The 21,713-nt window shown below is 42.3% G+C and overlaps 1 protein-coding gene and 1 pseudogene across 1 annotated transcript; both read left to right on the forward strand.

Moving 5' to 3' along the window:
- The window catches only part of LOC109675607 (collagen alpha-4(VI) chain-like), a 152,382-nt pseudogene extending 131,563 nt beyond the window's left edge, over positions 1 to 20,819 (forward strand).
- On the forward strand, positions 587 to 8,756 carry LOC109679487 (calcium-transporting ATPase type 2C member 1-like). The gene is made up of 6 exons (XM_074060234.1): positions 587 to 781; positions 1,528 to 1,596; positions 3,218 to 3,293; positions 4,860 to 4,926; positions 6,108 to 6,259; positions 8,653 to 8,756. Exons 1-6 carry the CDS (start codon positions 602 to 604, stop codon positions 8,754 to 8,756), a joined length of 648 nt encoding a protein of 215 aa, XP_073916335.1. The 5' UTR covers positions 587 to 601.
- Positions 20,820 to 21,713: the final 894 nt, after the last annotated feature.

The following is a 21,713-nucleotide window of genomic DNA, read 5'->3' on the forward strand; positions in this document are numbered from 1 at the left end:
GAAAATTGAGTCAAATATGAAATGATTGTCTCAGTATCTCTTGTTTCCTTTTATCTATCTATCTATCTATCTATCTATCTATCTATCTATCTATCTATCTATCTATCTATCTATTGATCTAGCTATCTATCTTTGTCACAGGTAGTTTGAATCTGCCAGATACATTTCCAGAATGTTAGGGGCATGACAAAACTAGGAAACACTGTTTGGTTATATAAGTTGGGTTTTCTTTAGGTGGAGTCTCAGCTAGTACCTCCATTTCCCTAGTTGTATTTTGAATTTTACTCTTAGTCTTATGGTAGAACATTGTACTTTGCATGTCTCAGATTTGGTTGAGTTCATTTAAAAAATATGATCGTGCTGATTCTGGTCTTTGCCTGAGAGTAATGGGTATAATGCAAAATATAGTTAATTGACTAGGGGAGTGGCTCAAGTGGTAGAGTGTCTGCCTAGCAAGCATTAGGTCCCGAGTTCAAATGTCAGTACCATCAAAAAAAAAAAAAGAAAAAAGAAAAGATACAGTTAACGCAGCAGGGATATTTGAGGAAAAAGTGATGGTTATGAAGTTTTGAGATGCCAAATGTAGCACAAACTTGTACTTATGGAATGCTTTATGTTTCCCAAGGCTGTGGATCTCTCTGTTGATGAGTCTAGCTTGACAGGAGAGACAACCCCTTGTTCTAAGGTGACAGCTCCTCAGCCAGCTGCAACTAATGGAGATCTCACAACAAGAAGTAACATTGCCTTCATGGGAACACTGGTCCGATGTGGCAAAGCCAAGGTGATTTTCTTTCTTCCTTTGAAAAAAGTTGTTTTTTTGTTTTTAATCGTTTTCTCTATTCTTTTTTTTTTCTTGCTCACTTTGTGTATTCAAATCATATGACAAAGAAAAGACAGACTTGAAAAAACTGTCCCTTGGCAGTTATTTGTGAGATTGGAGAGAAGATACGTTCCTGAAATATAAAAATGTGAAATAGGATTTATCTATAGTTCTGCTGTGGACTGGAGAAGGGGTAGTCCTCAGTATCCGTTCCTTTTTAAAGATAGAAACAGTGATTCATGTGTATGTTCATTAGTAGTTAATATGATTTTAATTTAGTGAATACATTACTGGCTAATAATGTCTGACCTCATAGTGTTCACCCACTGATGGATTTCAACTATTTTGTTTTCTGGGATTCTAATGTTTAACTAATATAAAAGGTATCATTCAATAACCTAGCAAGAGAGAACAAGAAATTACATTAAGTTTCTTTATCGAGTATAAGATGTGAATTTCAGAAATAATATAGGCAAAAAATGGGCATCAGAATTGTTAGTATTTCATGAAATGTTTGTTTCCAGGGTTTCCATTATGAGGTATAAGGATTAATGATAGTAACTTAAAAAAGTAAATTTGCTGAGGGAATCTTGGATGTGTCTGTCAATTTGTAGTAAGACTTTGAAGAAAGGAAATGAAAGGTGATTTTTGTCTTTGATTGGGAGTGATTCCATCTGAATGTAAATGAATTTCTTGTTTTCCCTTAGGGTATTGTCATTGGAACAGGAGAAAATTCTGAATTTGGGGAGGTTTTTAAAATGATGCAAGCAGAAGAAGTAAGTACTTAATATGTTGATGTATTTCTTTGAAATCTGAATTTCTCTAGAATGGAGAAAAGGAAAATACTGGTGGATTGTTTGTTGTATATGGTCTTGAAAGAATATTCATTAGCCATGCAGTTGTGTTTACTTAGAAACATTTTCTATAATATGAAAATGTTAAAAATAAAGCATAAAATTAAAAATATATAAAAATACATTTGAAAAATATATAATTGTAGGGGCCTGAATTTATATTGTTAGCATTTTTGATCTTTAGCTATTGTTTTCAGTAGAAGTTCATAGCAGATTTTTATATTGACCTTGTTCTTTTTAAGAGATTGGCTTTGTTTTGTTTTGGTGCTGGGGATCCCCTAGGGTTACTGATTAATATGTTTATACCCCAAAACATATCTTCTCCCAAGATTTCTTTCTTCTTTTTCTTTTTTTTTTTTTTTTTGTGGTGCTGAGGTTTGAACTCAGGGCCTCATGCTTGCTAAGGAAGTGCTCTAGCATGTGAGCTACTCCATCAGTGTTCTATCGAATTTCAAATTATGTAATTCCAAGTGTGTATGTGAGATTGCCAAATAACCTAGCTTTTTGTTAAGAATATTAAAGATGAGTTCTCTCATTTAAAACACTTCACACACACATGTATATATAAAGAGTTGTATTCTACAAATGTCATGTTCTTCTGAAGGCACAGTCATCTGGATTTCTCAGGTAACTTGCCGAGACTCCAGTTTGTGATGTAATATGGAAATCCCTTCTACCCGCTTGGCAGTGAAGGTAGCAGGTCAGGAAGCCACCAGATAAAAAGACCTGGATACTAACATGTTTATGGGGACAGAGGGGACAGCAGTTGGTATCAATAGCATCCTAGAGAGGCTGGTAGAAGAGAAGAGATTTTCATGAAGTGGGCAATCTGGGGAGAGTGGACCTTTTCAAACAAACAGGGTTTTCAAAATTGAGAGTTCAAAACGCGAGAGCACACAAGGGCGGAGTGAGGATAGGTAAGACACCTAAAAAACTAGCTAGCATTTGTTGCCCTTAATGCAGAGAAACTAAAGCAGATACCTTAAAAGCAACTGAGGCCAATAGGAAAAGGGGACCAGGAACTAGAGAAAAGGTTAGATCAAAAAGAATTAACCTAGAAGGTAACACCCACGCACAGGAAATCAATGTGAGTCAATGCCCTGTATAGCTATCCTTATCTCAACCAGCAAAACCCCTTGTTCCTTCCTATTATTGCTTATACTCTCTCTACAACAAAATTAGAGATAAGGGGAAAATAGTTTCTGCTGGGTATTGAGGGGGGGAGCGGGAGGGGGTGGAGTGGGTGGTAAGGGAGGGGGTGGGGGCAGGGGGGAGAAATGAACCAAGCCTTGTATGCACATATGAATAATAAAAGAAAAAAAAAAAAAGAAAATTGCTAAGAGAATAAAAAAAAAAACAAAAAAACAGGGTTTTTAAAATTGAGAGTTTTTTTGTTCTTGACTAAAACTTTGCGCATTGTTTAGAATCTGTGCCTCAGTTTCCTCAGTGAGATTATGGGAGAGTTGTGTGGTTAACTTAGCATGCAGAGACCTCTGCTCCTGATACAGCTAATTGTGGTGACATTCTTCTCCAATTTGTCAAGGCACCCAAAACCCCTCTGCAGAAGAGCATGGACCTCTTAGGAAAACAGCTGTCCTTTTACTCTTTCGGTATAATAGGTAAGGGGAGAGTGAGTATGGATATGTTGTATTTTTACCTGGGCTTTCTGCTTTGACTATGAAGGGTAGGGTGTTATCCTAGGTCTGTTCATTTGCTTTTCTTCAAGCTTAATACTTTCAAAAAAATTACAGAATCAACCCTGAACCATTGTCTTGTACTATAGAAAAAAGTAGAGCTGTATAATTCCTATAGGCAGAGAGCATTTATCTAAACATTTTTAGTATTTATCCTTCTAGTCATGAAAGTGTTGTTTTAGAGATTACTTTACATCTTGAGCCATACCTCCAGCCTCGTTTATGTGTTTTTAAATATGATAATCAGTTGTTGTCATGAACATAGCTTTGGTATGTATGTTCTCATAGTTCCTTTCATTCGATTATTGCTGTTTATAGATGATTTATAGTGAACTTGATAAGTTGATGGGTATTCTAGCCAGTTAAATCTTTCTAGTTTATATTAAGTGTGATAAAGCCACCTCAAAAATTCCATGATAAATGTGCTCCAGCCTTATGATTATCTGGTTTTATGTTAGCATAATGCATTATGCATAATTTTTTTTTGAGCTAACTATAGACTACAGTAAGGGTTGAGACCTAGTTCAGGGATCAGCGAGTTGTTTTTGTGAATGACTACATAGTATTTTAGGTGTATGATCCCTACAGTCTCTGTGAGAACTACTTTGCCATCAGCATGAAAGCAACTGCAGACAGAGGAAATAAATGAATGTGGTTCTAATTAACTTTATGGCCATACACTGCTAGGAGGTCCATGATTATAGCTTATTGACTCCTAGTATATAATTCATTGGACGTAATTCCTTTTATTGGGATAATGTTTAGGGTAAGATCTTACAGGGTCACTGTCTGGATTATTATTCTATAGATACATAAAGATGGTGGAAAGCTAATTTTAAATGTCCACATTTGATCTAGAGTGCAGTCTTAGAGGCTCTATTTTATCAAGCCTCTGATGATTCTTTGTGTTCTTTTTCCTTGTACCATTGATAACCCTATTTGTAAGATACAAGGTTAAAGCAGGAACCACAGGTTGTATTAATTGCTTTTCAAAAATTTTGAAGTAGTAGTTTTTAAATGTCAGTGCAGTTTTAGTCCCTAAATAAGTTGCATCCTACTTTGAGTCAGGTTCTAAGTGTTCCTTCATATGAAGTACACACTTAATGTGTGATGCCTGGTCATATGAAGTACACACTTAATGTGTGATGCCTGGTATTTGAGTTATGAAAAGTGAAATTAGAGCTTTTTTTTTTTTCCAAAAGTTGATGGTAAATAGAAAACTTTTATGTCTTACTGGTCTGCCTCCTTTTTTCCATTGTATGAAAATGCTGGTACCATTTCCTTGAACCACGTTACTGTTTTGAGGGTAAGTGGGAGCATGGGCATCCATGCACACATGCCGTGAACAAGATTAACTTTAACCTCTCCTGCTTAGAGGGCATATTATACACTTTATATTGAGGGCCTTTTGAATGCCTTCAGTTTGTTATTCTATCCCTCTTAGGTAATTTTGTTGGAAAGGAAAAAGTAAGTTACTTGATTTTGTTGTAGGTATTATCATGTTGGTTGGCTGGTTACTAGGAAAAGACATCTTGGAAATGTTTACTATCAGTGTAAGGTAAGTTCTAATGCTTTGTCTGTAGGCAGTGTCTCTTTTGCCTCACTCACTTACATTTCATAGTGAAGGGCGGTATTATACAGAACCCATACGAATTTAGTCTCTTACTTGAATAGTTCAAAAGCCATAGATTGAAATGATCTGAAAGGAAAATAAAACATGGCAGTAAGGAAAACTCACTCTAGATGTCTGGAATTACTAACTCACTATTCCATTTTTGTACATAAATGGATAAGGATTGTGAAACAGAAAAAAAAGAGGAATTAAAAAATACACAGAAAGTATCTTTTTTTCAGAAGAAACTGTCTATGACAAATGAGCAGTTAATTGTAGAAAAGGATTAGAGAACAAAAAGCATTTCTACAAGTTAAGATTATGGTGGCTGAAAATAAAAATTCAATTTTATGACTGTAGTATAAAGCTGGACAGGTCTCTCAAAAAAGAGTAAAAAAATCAGAGATAATGAGATAAAGGTAACAAAGAAGAGTAATTTAGGAAATGTCATTTCTAACAAATACAAGTTACAAAAAGAGGTAGAGGAAATTATATAAGAAACTACATGTGGCCGGGCTCTGGTGGCTCATGCCTGTAATCCTAGCTAATCAGGAGGCAGAGATCAGGAGGATGGAGGTTCCCAGCCAGCCCAGGCACATTGTTCTGCGAGAACAATCTAAGTTATAACATGAATTAGTACTTTATTCCTTTTCATGGCTGAATGATATTCTATTGTCTGATATCACAATTGTATACATTCATCAATGAATAGATATTTGGCCTGTTTCCATGTTTTGGCTGTTGTGAATAGTGCTAATACAAACCCTGATTATAAGCTTTTGTTAACATTTGCTCTTACTCGTGTTTTATAAATGAGGAAACTAAACTATTGAGGTGGGTTAAAAAGTAGCCAGTAGCCCAGGGTCACACAAGGAAAAGTTTGAAGCCAGCTTTACACAACTAGGCATTTTTATATCAGAACCTATCTTCTTTGACCACGGTAATTGTCCTAGCAGTTTGTGGGTATCCAGTAAATCAACTTCCCCTTCGTTTTTGAGAAGCCCAATTTTGAGAGTCAACAGTATTAATTTTGCATTTCATTGATCTTCATTTTAAGTAGCATCCAGTTTAAATTGCTGTTATAACCATTTGATGTACATTTTAATACTGTGTATGTGTTGGTATAGTTTGGCTGTAGCAGCGATTCCTGAAGGTCTTCCCATTGTGGTCACAGTGACACTTGCCCTCGGTGTTATGAGAATGGTGAAGAAAAGGGCCATTGTGAAGAAACTGCCTATAGTTGAAACCCTGGGTGAGTCTGCGTTCAGAGCGCACATACGTAACGGTGTGTTACTGCACTCAGTGCTAAACCAGTTTTTGTCTTTGAGTCTGCAGAGTGCTGTTTGCACTGTAGCAGTGCTGGATATGATTTTAATAACCAACAAGCAGTTAAAAATTCATATCTCTGGTGGAGTGGCTCAAGAGGTAGAGCACCTGCCTAGCAAGCAGTGAGGCTCCTGAGTTCAAGCTCCAGTACCACCACAAAAAAAAAAAAGAAATCCAAAAAAACAAAACAAAAAAATCGGAAAACAAATTCTTATCTCTTGGGAGAAATCTTTCTGTATTGTGGAATGTTCTAATGCTTAAATTATGTTTTGTTTTTGTCTTTTAATCTATATTTACAAATGAAACCTTGGAGTAAAATTAATACAATGTTTTCCTTTTGACATGTCTTAAGAAAAGTTAAAAAAAAAGCCAGCTCTATGTTCCCTCAACTTTGATTGAGTTTGGCAGTTTTCCAACGAGTAGAACAACAGGTGCAAGACTTACTGCTCTGAGCTGCTCAGCTAGAAGCGACACATTTTCCTGAGTAAGAGGTGAATACAGAAGATGGTAACATAGGACCAGGCTGTGTTGGGCAGGAAGAGAACTCTGTGGTATTAATGCCTAGGCTAAAATTGTGTCACTGAGAAGACTTCAGCCAGAGACCTCTCCAAGTTCATGTACCTAAATATAGCAGATAAAGGAGGACCGGATTCCCGAAACCGAATCTGTTAAGTGGTGCCTGAACTTTCCCATGAACCCCTTTTAAGATAGAGGAGTATGAATTTGTACGCATGTGAGGGAATTTGAATTTCTCAGAAGTCTTTCATAGTACTTTACCAGTTCACTCAATTCATGCATTTTATAATATACTTGAACCATGTTAACTGTGATTTAAAACTAATGAACACTAACTTAGCATTCAGGGGTAGAATTGATGCTCTTCAGGTTATCTCAGCCCCTCGTTTCTCCTGGTACATCGCCATGGGTCCTGAATTTGTAAGCCTTCCTCAATGCCTGTGTGATTTCCAGGAAAGCTAGCCATGGATTGTACCCCTGTGTACACTGTTTAATCCTCGGTGACTGACTGGGTCCACATGGTTCCATCCATGGTCTGAGGACCACGTGGAGGAATTCTGCATACAGAATGCTGGCCCCTCTGCACTCACCCTTATCCCAGCTTCCTCTGTGTGGCAAGGAGGTTCAGGGCTCAGATGTGCTCTGCAGCTGCACAACGGAGGTGGGAAGCAGGGGCCTTGAGCAGGGCTCTGGAGATCACCACCGTCTCTGTGCCTTTCTTCATGTGGGAGTACTTTCTCCTGCTTCTTGCCAGTTACTCATTCTCTCAAAAGTGCCAGATACCACCATCTTTATCAGGTCCCCGTCTCTTTCCTTGACATGACTCTCCTCTTCCTGTTTTCCTAAAACATATTATTGGAGCTCACTCTTTTCTTTTTTTGGTGGTACTGGGGTTTGAACTCAGGGCCTCACACTTCCTAGGCAGGTGTTCTATCACTTAAGCTACATCCCCACTCATTTTTTGCTTTAGTTATTTTTCCAGGCAGGGTCTTGAGTTTTTGCCTGGGGTCAGTTTTGGACTGTGATCCCCTGCAGCCTCCCGAGTAGCTGGGATCACAGACGTGTACCACAATGCCCACCTTTTTGATGGAGATGTGTCTCACTAACTTTTTACCTGAGCTTGCCTCAAAACCCGATCCTCCCAGGCATGAGCCACTGTGCCTAGCCTGGAACTCTTCCTTTATTTTTTCTCTTATATTATTTCTGTATTGGGGGTGCATTGTGACATTTACATAAGTTCTCACAATATATCATAGCTGAATTCTCCCCCTCCATCATTCTTCTGTACCCTCCCCACTCCAGCCCTGGAATACTTTCACCAGGTCTCATTTTTCCATTTACACACATGAATACATAATATTCTGGAGCTCTTTCTTGAAGGTCTTTTGTCTGTCATTCTACTTAGGAGTCAAACTCTCTGAAGGTGTGGCCATGTCACCTTTATATCTCTACAGGGCTTAAGGCTTTTCTGATTAGCTGCTTAATAAGCCTGGGTCTATTTCAGTTCTTAAGTCATGAAAAAGCATTATGGAAGGTTGCTTTTAGTCTATGAGAAATAAGAGAGATGTTTTTGCCTTTCTTCTCAAGAGACTACCAGTCTCTTTCTTTTGGTGTTACATTAGCATAAATTCTTTATGTTTCCTTCCCCACTAGGTTATTTCTTTCAAGTAATCTCGCTCTGAAGGACAATGTTAAGAAATGACACAGCCCCAGTCGGAACTTGTGTAGTGAGCATGTATTACACAAATTCTTTTCCAAAGTGTCCCCTGACTGTGTGTCTCCCGGAGGGACAACATGGCATCTTTATGTCCTTGCCACTGTGCCATCTAGAGGAGTCCCCAAGCCCTCTTGTTCCTGGCCACATGCATGAAGGAGGAGGAGCAGACCCTCAGCGGGGCTGTGTCCCGCACAGGATGGATAAAGACAGAGACTAAGCTTAGACATCCACCTCTCTGCCCACCACATCCCACATCCTGAGAGAGAGAATCTGAACGCATTCCCAGTTCCGTCACCAGGTGGCAGACCTGCAGGTAACGTTGGGGCAGGTTAACTGTGAGAGCTTTGGCCCCCAGTCTTAACCCCATAAGGACATTTTCTGCCATCTGCACAAGTGGATGTGGTCCTTATGCATGTGCATGTGGGTGGGGTGGGGACAGAGGGCAATTTTTGCTGCCCGTAATCATTTCTGGACCTGGGCTCCTTCTTATCAGTGGTCTTATTATACCTTAGGGCCTCAAAGTCTTCTCTGGATCCTCTAAATATGGCTGGCAGGTAAAGGTAGAAGAAGCAATGGAATATAATGAACACACTGAAAATGATTTACATCACTTCCATCTGTATTTCATTGACTAGACCCCAGTCACATGTCCCAGCTAGCTGCAAGGGAGGCTGGGAAATGTAGTCTAGCTGTGGCACTGGGAAGAAGAAGGAATGGACTTATGAATCAGCTACTCAGGTGTCCCATGGCTCTTGTTGGGTTTATTATTGTTATTATTAATAGGTCGCTTTTAAGCCTTGTCACTGGTTATTAAATCAACTATGGTTAGAAAGGCTAAGTGGGGGACATACACAGATTTCTCAGCTCTACAAAGCCTTCCCTGGTTCCTGTGCACTCTTACCATCTAGTTGTAATATGGCTGTGCTCTGAACACCAGGAATTCTCTAGAGAGCCTCCTGCACACACAGCTACCTCCTTGTCAGCGACGCCTACCCCACGGAACCCTGCACGCTGTGAACGGTTAGCAGAGATTGATGGGATTTTTTTTTATTGTTTTCTTATTCATATGTGCCTACAAGGCTTGGGTCATTTCTCCCCCCCCTGCCCCCACCCCCTCCCTTACCACCCACCCCACCCCTTCCCTCTCCCCCCCACCACCTCAATACCCGGCAGAAACTATTTTGCCCTTATCTCTAATTTTGTTGAAGAAAGAGTATAGGCAATAATAGGAAGGAACAAGGGTTTTTGCTGGTTGAGATAAAGATAGCTTTACAGGGAGTTGACTCACATTAATTTCCTGTGCATGTGTGTTACCTTCTAGGTTAATCTTCTTGATCTAACCTTTTCTCTAGTTCCTGGTCCCCTTTTCCTATTGGCCTCAGTTGCTTTTAAGGTATCTGCTTTAGTTTCTCTGTGTTAAGGGCAACAAATGCTAGCTAATTTTTTAGGTGTCTTACCTATCCTCACCCCTTCCTTGTGTGCTCTCACTTTTATCATGTGCTCAAAGTCCAAACCCCTTGTTGTGTTTGCCCTTGATCTAATGTCCACATATGAGGGAGAACATACGATTTTTGGTCTTTTGGGCCAGGCTAACCTCACTCAGAATAATGTTCTCCAATTCCATCCATTTACCAGCAAATGATAACATTTCATTCTTCTTCATGGCTGCATAAAATTCCATTGTGTATAGATACCACATTTTCTTAATCCATTCATCAGTGGTGAGGCATCTTGGCTGTTTCCATAACTTGGCTATTGTGAATAGTGCTGCAATAAACATGGGTGTGCAGGTGCCTCTGGAGTAACCTGTGTTACAGTCTTTTGGGTATATCCCCAAGAGTGGTATTGCTGGATCAAATGGTAGATCAATGTTTAGCTTTTTAAGTAACCTCCAAATTTTTTTCCAGAGTGGTTGTACTAGTTTACATTCCCACCAGCAGTGTAAGAGGGTTCCTTTTTCCCCCCGCATCCTCGCCAACACCTGTTGCTGGTGGTGTTGCTAATGATGGCTATTCTAACAGGTGAGGTGGAATCTTAGCGGTGGTTTTAATTGGCATTTCCTTTATTGCTACAGATGGTGAGCATTTTTTCATGTGTAATAAATGCTTGAGCCCTCATGTCTTAGCATTGACCGAGTTTTATGTACCCTGGGAGTCTGAAGATCCATGGTTCACGTACCTGCACTAATGGTAGTCCAGTCTCCAGACTAGAACTAGGGTAATAAAAGGCTACATAAATAACTATTATATAATAGTCAATTATTCACATGTGTATATTTAAGGAATTCTTTTTTTGTGTGGTACTGAGGATTGAGTCCAGGGCCACATGCATTCTAGGCAAGTGCTCTATCACTCTATCACTGGAGGTACACTCCAGTCCTGTAATTATGAATTCTTTAAAAATACTACATTACTGTTGCTCCCTCCCCCTCCCTCCCTCCCTCCACTCCTCTCTCCCTTCCTTCCTTCTTTCTCTTTATAGTTTTTGAGAGTGGGCCCTGAGATCTAGCCCAGGCTGGTCTCAAACTCTCAATCCTCCAGCCTCAGTCTCCCAGTGCTGGGATCACACGTATGCATCACCACGCCTGCCTCCACATTAACGCTTTCTCATCTGAATTGGAAGGACATGACGTGAAATTTAATCCAGCTAACTATAGCTTGAATTTGTGTTGGGATTAGATGGGTGGAGTGAGCAGATTGTGCTTGTTTGTGAGGGAGACGGAGCAGCAGGAGGAGGATGTGGAGCACCTGGCTCGTTGCACCCTCTGCTATGGTAAGCTGGGACGGCCCCATGGGCCATGCTGCTGCCCTGTGAAAGGGTGGATAAACTGATGGCCACAGGCCAGGTGTGCTCCGCAGATGTGTGTTTCAGGGGCACACACAGGGGTTTACGGTCTGGGGATTGTTTACAGTCTGGATGTCCAGTTTTCTTAGGAAGTCAGAATTGTTTTAAGAGGCACCAACGTGGCATTTCCATGTGACCGTGGGCAGCAGGGCTGAGCTGTGTCTGGCTCTTTTGATGGGGAAAAGTGTCTGCTAGTGCCCTCCACCCTTCCTCTCCCCATTGTCTTTCCCCTGCTCCGCCCTGCCTTTTCACCTGGCCCTTGAGGCGCCTGTGGGTGGCTGGGCTTGAGGTTCTTGTCTTAGTGACATCTTAGGGTGATGGGCAGAGTCCAGGTCCTGCATATTTCTTGAGACACTATTCACAATAGCCAAGCTATAGAATCAGCCTCGGTGACCAGGCACAGATGAATGGAAAAGTGAAATGTGGGGCATATACACAATGGAGTATTACTCAGCCATAAAGGATGAAATGATGTCATTTTCAGGAAAATGGATGAAACTGGAAATCATCATGTGGGCAAAACAAAGACAGGCTCAGAAAGACAAATATTGCATGTTTTCTTCCATATGTGGAATCTAGGCCTTAAAAAATGTATAACATGAATATAAATATGGGGCTGTTGGGGGTGGGATGGAAGTGGGAAGAAAAGGGTATATATGACCGAAATTCATTATTTCTCTATATGAAAATAGCATTATGAAACCACCAAAAACTAAAAAAGGAGGAGGACATGGATGGGGGCTAAGAGAGTAATAGAGGGGGTGACTTTGGTCAGTATAATATATATATCTATGGAAATGCCACAGTGAAACCCTTTGTACAATTAATCTATGCTAAGGAAAGAGTTCCAGGACATAGATGTGGGCCTGCCCTTGGCCTGCAGTGGGTACCAGTCATTCATTGCCTCCTGGACCCCGGCCTCCATCACTGCATCTGCACTGCACACGAGCTGTGCTACAGAGAACATTGTGTGGAAGCCACACACGGCCACACACGAAGAGCTTCCATCCATACCCACTTCGCTCAGGGACAGGACAGGTGAAGTCCATCATCGTTCTGTCATCGTTCCCCGTACTCAATGTGCACAAGACCCGGCACTGCCACGAGAGATCTGGTCACGTCAGATGCAGTAACTGCCACTGGTAAGAGTAGGTCACAGTTGATGAGCTACTTTCCCTTCCGTCATCTTCTCTGACACTGGCCTCTCTGGGCCTCAGTTTCCTCTCCTGTAGAAACATAACCCTAGCTCGTGTTCGTGGAGTTCGTACCATGCATCAGGCTTCGTTCTGCACACCTACAAGTTTATGAATAACCTCATAAGGTCAGCACTGCTATTGCCATCGTTGCCTGTGACAGATGAGGAAACCGCTCTGCAGAAGCGAAGTAATTTACCCCAGGTAGTGCTGCATTCGACTGGCGGTCTGGTTCATTTTTAGATTCCACATATAATAGGATCATGTGGTATTTGTCTCTCTGGCCTCATGGCTGAACACATTAAATGTGCAGCCTATCTTGATTCTTCTGAAAAATGGGACATTTATTTTAAAACGCCCATCAGCTTATCCTGGCAAGCCAGTGCTGGCAAAGGGTGCTCAGGGCCGGCATCCTTTGAGGGTCTGGAACTGAGTTTTTCATGGAAAAGAAGGATGTGTGGCTTAGTCCCGGCCTCTTTCTCTGCACTTCCTTTTCAATAAATGCCGACCAGCCCCTGAATGTGGGCTGGACACTCCCAGGCCCCAGGCAGTGGACGTGGACTGGTGGTCATGGTGGACAGCTCCTGTGATGTCGGTGCCAGCCTGTACCACGGGGCTTTGAGTCTAGTGGAAGCTGCACTTGGTGGCCTGGAGGCGGCTGCACAGCTGAGTTTGTCCCACATTGGGGCACGCGCTGCCCTGGTGACACACATGACTCTGGGCTTCTGGCCTGGGGTGGGTGGGTCCCCTGTGCACCAGGCCTTCCACCTGACCTCCTATGGCCACCAGCCACAGATGACCTCACAAGTCCATGAGGCTGCCAGCCACCTGCTGCAGGGAGCCCCTGCCCTTGGCCGTGCCCTGGAGTGGACACTGGAGAAGGTACTTCTGCCAACCCCACTGCCGCAGAGGGCAAGGGTCCTCTTTGCCATTGTGGCCAGCGGGACAAGCAGCTGGGACAGGGAGAAGCTGTGGACTGGACTGTGTCTCAGGAGACCAAGTGCAAGGGCATCACCCTGTTTGTGCTGGCCGTGGGCCCAGGCGTAGGGGCCCAGGAGCTGGGAGAGCTGGCATGCGTGGCCAGTGGGCCTCCTGAGCAGCACCTGCTCTACCTAGAGAGCATCTCAGAGCCGGAGGTGGCCTATGCCCGGGGGTTCACGCGGTCCTTCCTGAACCTTCTACAAAGTAAGCACCCCTCCAGTTCTGGGGTACCCTGGGTGGGGAGGGCAAAGGAACTTACGGAGCCTGTATTGGGGCAGGTGGATGTCCCGGGCTGGTCACTCTGGCTGAAGTGTATGTATCCTGGAGGGGAGCCCCAGGGAGCACCCCATGTCTTGAAAACCTTGCACACTCATGGCTGTGACATTGTGTCAAGCCTGGGCTGCCATCTTGTCCTGTCCCTCTCATTGGTAGCTGGGAAGCCCAGGCTTCCATCTGACCTCTCAACTTTCTCATTTACCAAAATGACCACTGTCGTCTTTTCCCTGATTCGGAAGCCAGGGGACACAAGGGCTTTGCCAGCACTGCTCTGCACTAATCGAAAGTAGCAATATTATGCTGCTGTTTATTACACCGGCCAATGTCATGGGGACATGCTTCTCAGATTTCCCTGCCTAGCAAGCAGATGCTCTGAGTTCAAATCCCAGTACTGTGGAAAAAAAAAGTAGATTCTGATTCAGTAGGTCTGGGTGGGGGCCTGAGATTCTGTTTCTTACAAGCTCAAGAGTGATGCTGCTCCTGCTAGTCCATGGACCACAGTTTAATAAGAGTATGTAATTTTTTTTTTTTTGGTGGCACTGGAGATTGAACTCAAGGCCTTGTGCTTGCTAGGTAAGTGCTCTACAACTTGAGCACACCTACTGCCTCTTTTGTTTTAGTCTATTTTTCAGACGGGGACTTGCACTTTTGTCTGGGCTTGTGATCATCCTACCTCTGCCTCCTGAGTAGCTGGGATTACAGACATGTACCACCATACCTGGCTTTGTTTTTGAAATTGGGTCTTACTATTTTTTTTTGTCTGCAGTTGGCCTTGAATCTTGATTATCCTATCTCTGTGTTCCAAGTAGCAGGGATTATAGACATGAACCACCATGCCAGGCCCATGACATTTATTTTAAAGTGGAAAAGTTGCCATGGCAGTATGGGGTCAGAAGTATTCAGGGCCTTGCCAGAAATAAAGGGAGCTATGACAAAAGTCCATGACCCTCCTCAGGCTGGGTGGGCTAAGCTAATAGTGCAGAACAAGGGGCAAGGGCTGTGACAGTGTCCTGACCGGATTCTTCCCCACCTCTCTGCTCCCAGCTTCACCTCCAGTCACAGTCATGGGCAGCCAGTACCAAATTGTGCTCCTCACATAACCATGGAGGCTTAGAAATGGGGCGGGGAGGGTTTATCCTGGTCACATTTCTAGGTGTTTCTCTTGGGCTGTGTCCTCTTGTACATAATTCAAAATAACCTTCCTGGAGGGCAAGGAGTTGTGTGTGTGTGTGTGTGTGTGTGTGTGTGTGTGTGATGCTGGGGTCTTCTGGGACATTTGCTCTATCAAGGGAGCCTGCTCGACCTCTGGGATGCATTGATATGGCATTTGTGCCTGTCCATTTGATAGTACAAAGAGCATGAGTCAGTTCTGGTCTTGGCTCTGCCACTAGTGAGCTGTGTGGGCCTAGAAAAGTCATTTAACCTCTCTGAACCTTGGCTTCTTTATCTTTGTTGGGTTCCTCATCTTTGCAGAGGGTATTGGAGAGAATGTTAATAGACAGCTGATAGCTTAGTGAATATATGAAGGAGAGGGAGAAAAAGAATCACTTTTCTCATCTGTTTGAACTTCATTTTCCTTTTAAAAATTTTATATTAAGGTGCATTTTTTGCTTTGTTATTTTGTCATAGATGAGATTATCTTATATTGTTTATATGCTAGAATGCATTTTTATATTTCTGTTTTGCTTGCTTTCCACTTTCTTTGCCTGTATTTTCCAGTTTATTTTATGCTTCATTTGAATTCCTTTTTGTACCCTCTTGATTTTACGTCTTCACAGACCTTTTTGTTCTTAATGTTCCATTTGTTTTTATTTTTATACTAATTTTGTATTTTGTTTTATTTGATTTTAGGTCTTTTGAATTTTATACCCTAACTGTGACATCTTGGTTTTGTTTGTTTATTCTACAGTTACACACATACTGATATATATTTGGATGTATGTGTTTTTGGGGGGACAGTCCTGGCATTTGAATTTAGGGCTTTGTGCTCGCTAGGCAAGTGTTCTTCTGCATGAACCATGTCTCCAGCTTCAAAGTTTGATATCATTTTATGTTTTTTTTTAAATTTTACTTTCAGGTGGAACAAACCAATACGGGCCCCCAGAGCTCACTGAAGAATGTGGGGACACTCTGCTGCACATAGTGGCACCGGTCAAGTCAAGTGGTGGGCGGAGGGCAGGGCTGAGGTGGCTCCACCACCCTGCCCCAGGCAGGACACTGCCTCCTAAATGAAGGTCACAGGCAATGCCAGCCTTGGACTTGAACCAAGCCATCCAGGCTTGAGATGCTTCTGGGTTTGACAACGCTGATGTGGCTTAGTTTTTCTTTTGTCATTTTATTTTTGAGACAGGGTCTTGCTATACAGCCCAGACTGGCCTTGAGCCCATGGTCCTCCTGCCTCAGCCTCCCAAATACTGGGATTACAGGCATGAGCCACAATGCCCAGCTCTCTTTTGTAATTTTTTTAATGTTAAAAGTAATATAGGAGCAATGTAAAAAATTCAAGGGACATACAAATGCATAAAAGCAGAAATGAAAATTTTCCACTCCACCCTGTCACACGTCCTGCCATGCCACGCCTCAGAGATACAGTTGCAGGTGCTAAATGCGTCATGCTGCTGCTTGTCCAAACACGTCTGCCAACCTGGAAAGCAGCTAATGCGGTAATGAAGTCCCCAGGATGGCCCCAAACCTACAGTTTATTGAGCACAGTGGCATCAGCTGGGATGAGCTCCCAGTCCTTGGGACGTGGCTATGCAATTTGATGAGGATTGCTTCTGTACAGGTTGTCCAAGCACCAGTTTGGCATGTCTGGCTTTGCTTATGACTTAGAAGCAATTGAAGCAAGTGACATTTTTCTAAAAGAAAAAACACACGATGACATCTGTAACTCAGCAAGAAGCTCTTGAAAATTATGAAGAGAACAAATATGACACTGAGCGACACAAACAAGAAACACCAGCCAAAGAAGAAACTAGAAAAGAAAGACATTCACGCACTGCCTATGGTAAAGCAAACACTTTCTTGCTTCCTGAACTGGGTTCACTGTTTTTTATCCTTGCTTGCTTTTAGTTTCTTGGGTGCTGTGTTAGCATGGACAAGTAGGCTTTTTATATACCCTCCTTAAAAACTCATAAAGAAGTTAGGAAGACAGAGAGAAAGGCTAACTTCCATCTGATGTCAAACTGGAACTGAAGAGGGGGCATTTCAGGCACAGTATGGAGCCACGTATCGGGAAGCAGCCCACATTGCAGAGAAGCAAAGATCTATCACAGAAGTGGGGAACGTACCCTTGACCTTGAAATGCCTGTAGACAGGGTCCTTTGTCTACGAGCAGCCATGTGTGTTCTGACCAAGTTTAAGGAACACTGGGAACAAATGCCAAGTTACCCTTTCTACGCAAGCAGCAAATTAAGCCGCTAGAAAGGGGAAACTTGGCCGTGATGTTTTCAGAAGTCATCCAGGAGAGCTGAAAGAATGTCTTGTGACTGGTGTGGCTTGTTCTGCTTAGATGAGATGAAACTTAGTCCCAGAGGTTTTGAATGTGCCTCGATGGCTCTCCGTCTAGGGTGGCTGACCAGGTGGCTATGGCAGCTATGCAGTCTCTCTGAGGCTCAATGTTCCCTGTAGAGTGGGGGTTTTATGAGTTCTTATCTCTTAGGGTTTTGAGAACAAGACTTGATAATTTGTGTTCGCCAGGGAGTAACCACACAAGTTAGCAGTCACGATGTTGATAATCTGTGCTACCTCTCAGATGGCAAAGCAATGTGTGTTCAAAAGAAAGAGAACCAGACAGACAGAGGAGTCGGCACTCCCAGCAGGGAGAATAATTTCTCCTCCTTAGGTTGGAAGTAAGCCCAGAAGAACTTTCTGGTCGATTGTTATGTTACATAGACTATCCTCAGGGGATCTCACTAAAGCAGTGATTTTCAGCCTTGACCATTTATTAGAACCACCAGGTAATGTTTAAAAATTCTTGCCAGAACAAAAAAATCAGTGTTTGGGTGAGGGACTTACAGGTGGTTCTACTGGGTAATGGGCAGTGAGAGGCACAGCTCAGAGGCATACCTCACCACAAAACCAAGGTCAAAGAGATGGAGGAGAGTTTACTGGCCATTTAATCTAGCCCTATTCACAGAACCTGAAGTTGGAGGGTCCTTAGCCTTCTCAGCCACCTCTCAGCTCCCTCCCCATTGCATTCCAAGGACACCCTAAGTTTTCATCACCTCCTCAATCACTTTCCTCTGCACCTCTCCCTCCCAGTCTCCCCCCACTTTTTTTTTTTTTTTTTGCTTTTCAAAAGAAATAAGTGTCCAAGTATAACTTCCTGGATCTCTGCACATCCTTCCGGCCCTCAATTTGGAGAAAACAGTTGGCCCTGGATCTGTTCTGAACCTTAAAGAAAGACCAAAAGCAGGGGCTTGGCCACTGTTAATCACTTCCTCCTTCAAAACTTTTCTCTCTTATATTTGAAGACATTACTCACCTTATTCTCTTCCTTCTTTCCATGGTATCTTTGTTGGAATGAACCACCATTGGGCAGGGAAGGAAAGCCACAACCCCACGACATTCTAGTTTTCCTCTCCCTCACCTCCTGCTTGCTAACTGGTCTTGTTTCTTCAACTTTTCTTCTTTACAGCTCCATTCAGAGCACATGATTGAGTTTTCCAAAAGGCCACTGTCGGTTCTCTTCTATGACTCCTCAGTGTCTGTAGGAAAATGTTCAGGTGCTCTGGAAAGGCACCCAGGCCTTCAAGGTGAGACCCTGCTCTGGTCCTCTAGGGCCTTGCTGGCTGCCAATGTCCCCTGCTATTTCTTCTAAGTCTCTACACACTTGCTCCCCTCTGTCTGTCTGTATCCCCTGTATGGTGTCTGCTCATCTCTTACCGCTTGGCTCAAGTTTTACTTCTCTGTGGAGTCCTCTCTGTGCTGCAGGCAGCATTAATTTTCATGGCTTTCTCGTGCCCCTGGATCTTAAGCTGGATTTGGCCATGGCACCTGCAAGCTACTTGTGAAGAATTAACTAAGTGTTATCTCTCTCCACAGAAGCCAGGATGATCTTGTAGTTTCCATTTCAGTGTTATCTCCCAAGCACATAGATCTATTTTTTTTTGTTTTCCCCTACAAGTAGGGCTGTATTATAAGACAGAGTTGGAGGGAAACCAAACAAACCTAGGTGAAATTGGAATTTTTTCTTTTTTCCTTCCTTCATTCCTAGATTTCAGGGACTTGGTTGGTTGAGGAAAATTGTGATCACTGCAGCATGACTCTGCCAAGAGCGCAAAAACTCATTTTTTTTTTGTGGGAAAAAAATACCTTCTATAAAATTAGAGGCTAGAAATAATTGCTTGAGTAAAAGTTCAGGTTGGACACTGGTGGTCACACCTGTAATCCTTGCTTCTTGGGAGGCAGAGATCAGAAGGCTCATGGTTTGAGACCAGCCTGGGCAAATAGTTTGAGAGATCCTATCTTGAAGATACTCAACACAATAAAGGGCTGGCAGAGTGGCTCAAGTGGTAGAGTGCCTTCTTAGCAAGTGCAAGGCCCTGAGTTCAAACCCCAGTACTGCCAAAAAAAAAAAAGTTTATTGGTCCCCAATGCCACATCATACTGGTAAAAGAAAATTTGAGTCTGAGAAATACTTCAAAGAATAACTTAGAGACTATTGAAGTATTGAGTACTCCCATAGTTCTGACCAATTTGCTAACTGCTGGCCACACTGACTATTTCAACTTAAATAATATGAAATTAAATAAAATTAGGATTTCACTTTCTCAGTTGCACTAACACACTTCAAATGTTCAGTAGTCATGCGGGTGGGCTGGTGACTGCTGTATTGACAAACATGTTGATTTCCCATCAATTCCAACATTTGCATCTCTATAGGAAGGTGTGCTGGACAGTGCTGCTGTGGACGTGTAATCTAGGAGAAACAGCTTCTGATAGTCTCCAGACAAAGGCTGCAAAGCGTTGTTGGAAAATGACTGATGTGGCTTGGCGCGGTGGTGCATGTCTGTAATCCAAGCTAGGCAGGAAGTAGAAATAGGAAGTTTCTCCTAGAAAACTAGTCAGTGCAGTTGCGCTCATGAGAGGTTAGTACATAGCTTCCCAACATCTCTATTTAGGGTACTTGAAAGACTCCAAAGGAACTCTTTGGGGAATGCAGCATTCTGCACTTCAGGGTTAACCTGGACAAGAAGACTTCGATATGCTCTAAAGTGTGCTCAAGAAAACCTGTCCTCCCTAGAAGGCAGGGGCTATAAACCTGGGAAAATCAGTTCCTGATTTAAAATTCAGTAACTGATATTCATTTACTGAAATATCATTTTTGTTTTTTAGTAAATAACTTCTTGGCTACTATAAATGAATAAGTAAACTGGATTTGCATAGGCCATTAGGAGGCTGGACGGGTTTGGGATTAGACAAGGGACTGAGATGCTTTGCAAAAGGAAAGAAACAAGCAAATGAAAGCTCAGTACCAGAAAGCTTCATTCATTCATTCATTCACTCACTCAGCCACTAACTGACTCATTCATTTACTCATTCATTCACTCACTCACTTATTCACTCACTCATTCACTCATTCATTCACTCACTCACTCACTCATTCACTCATTATACTCATTATATATCTGCTATATGCCAGGTACTGTGCAAAATCATTGCTATAACTATATTGCACCTTTCACATATGTTATGTGACACATTACAACACACTTGTCATGTAGGACTTAAAAATAATGCTTTTGTGATTGAGAAAGTTGAGGCTCAGAGAGGCTTAGTTTTTGCCCAAGTTCACATAGCCAGTTGGTAGTGAGGCTGGGGTTCACTCCCAGGTTCTTGCTCTTTCTATATCATGTTGGGACAGGAAATCCAGCTCTGTCTGTGTTTATTTTGTTACAGGTTCTTGTGCCATGAATCCTGTGCAAGGCAAGTGCCAGGCGAGTGACAAAGCCATACCACAACCATGGACGTTGTATTCCTAATCCCCTGAACGGTTTTCCCTCCAGGAAGTGTTGGACTGAATTCTAATCATTAAAAAGACTAACCTTCCTGACAGTTATTTAAATGAATTAGAATCAAATGGAAAGGAAACTTGAACTTGACCTATAGTAGTCTTTAAAAATTTTGATGACTGTGTTGCAAAGAGAAGTATCAGTATAAGCAGTGGGCAAAACCTAAATCAGAAATGAGTTGAAAAGTTTTTTTTTTTTTAATCCCAAAAGAATAGGGAAATAGTAATCAAAGGGGGGCCTAGATAAAGGGACATCTAATGTGAAATCCATCTTTACTGCCTAATTTAAGTAAGTAAACAAATAAAAGCATTCTTTATTAAATCTTTGCTGTGAGACTGCAAGTTATTCCTGCTCATTGCGTCTGATGGAGAGGAGAAGGCAGTAACTTTTCCATGAGTCAGTCCTGTGGCATTGATTGGTGTTAATCATAGTGACCTCTGCCTTGGAAAACATGGTGACTCAACAATTAAAGCAATGATGAAAGGGCAAAATAGTTTCTGCTGGGTATTGAGGGGGGGCGGAGAGGGAGGGGGCGGAGTGGGTGGTAAGGGAGGGGGTGGGGGCAGGGGGGAGAAATGAACCAAGCCTTGTATGCACATATGAATAATAAAAGAAAAATGAAAAAAAAATAAAGCAATGATGAAATGAAAGGTTTCAATTCACCATGGACATCGGTTACTTTTGTGTCACTGTGACCAAAATACTGGCGAGAACAAATTAGAGGAGAAGGATTTCTTTTGGATAACAGTTTTAGAGATTTCAGCCCATGGGCTTTGCCTCCACTGATTCTGGGCCCATGGAGAGGCAGACTATGATGGAGTGTGTGGCAGAGGAGGCTGCTTACCTCATAGCAGTCAGGAAGCA

The sequence above is a fragment of the Castor canadensis genome, chromosome 17, assembly GCF_047511655.1.
Source record: "Castor canadensis chromosome 17, mCasCan1.hap1v2, whole genome shotgun sequence".
Classification (NCBI taxonomy): Eukaryota; Metazoa; Chordata; class Mammalia; order Rodentia; family Castoridae; genus Castor; species Castor canadensis.

Excerpts from the sequence above, each read along its gene's own strand:
- LOC109679487 (XM_074060234.1), top strand. The coding sequence starts at position 602 with ATGGAATGCTTTATGTTTCCCAAGGCTGTGGATCTCTCTGTTGATGAG. Across the intron at positions 1,597-3,217 it reads AAATGATGCAAGCAGAAGAA|GCACCCAAAACCCCTCTGCA; the intron begins GTAAGTACTTAA and ends CAATTTGTCAAG. Across the intron at positions 3,294-4,859 it reads TTACTCTTTCGGTATAATAG|GTATTATCATGTTGGTTGGC; the intron begins GTAAGGGGAGAG and ends ATTTTGTTGTAG.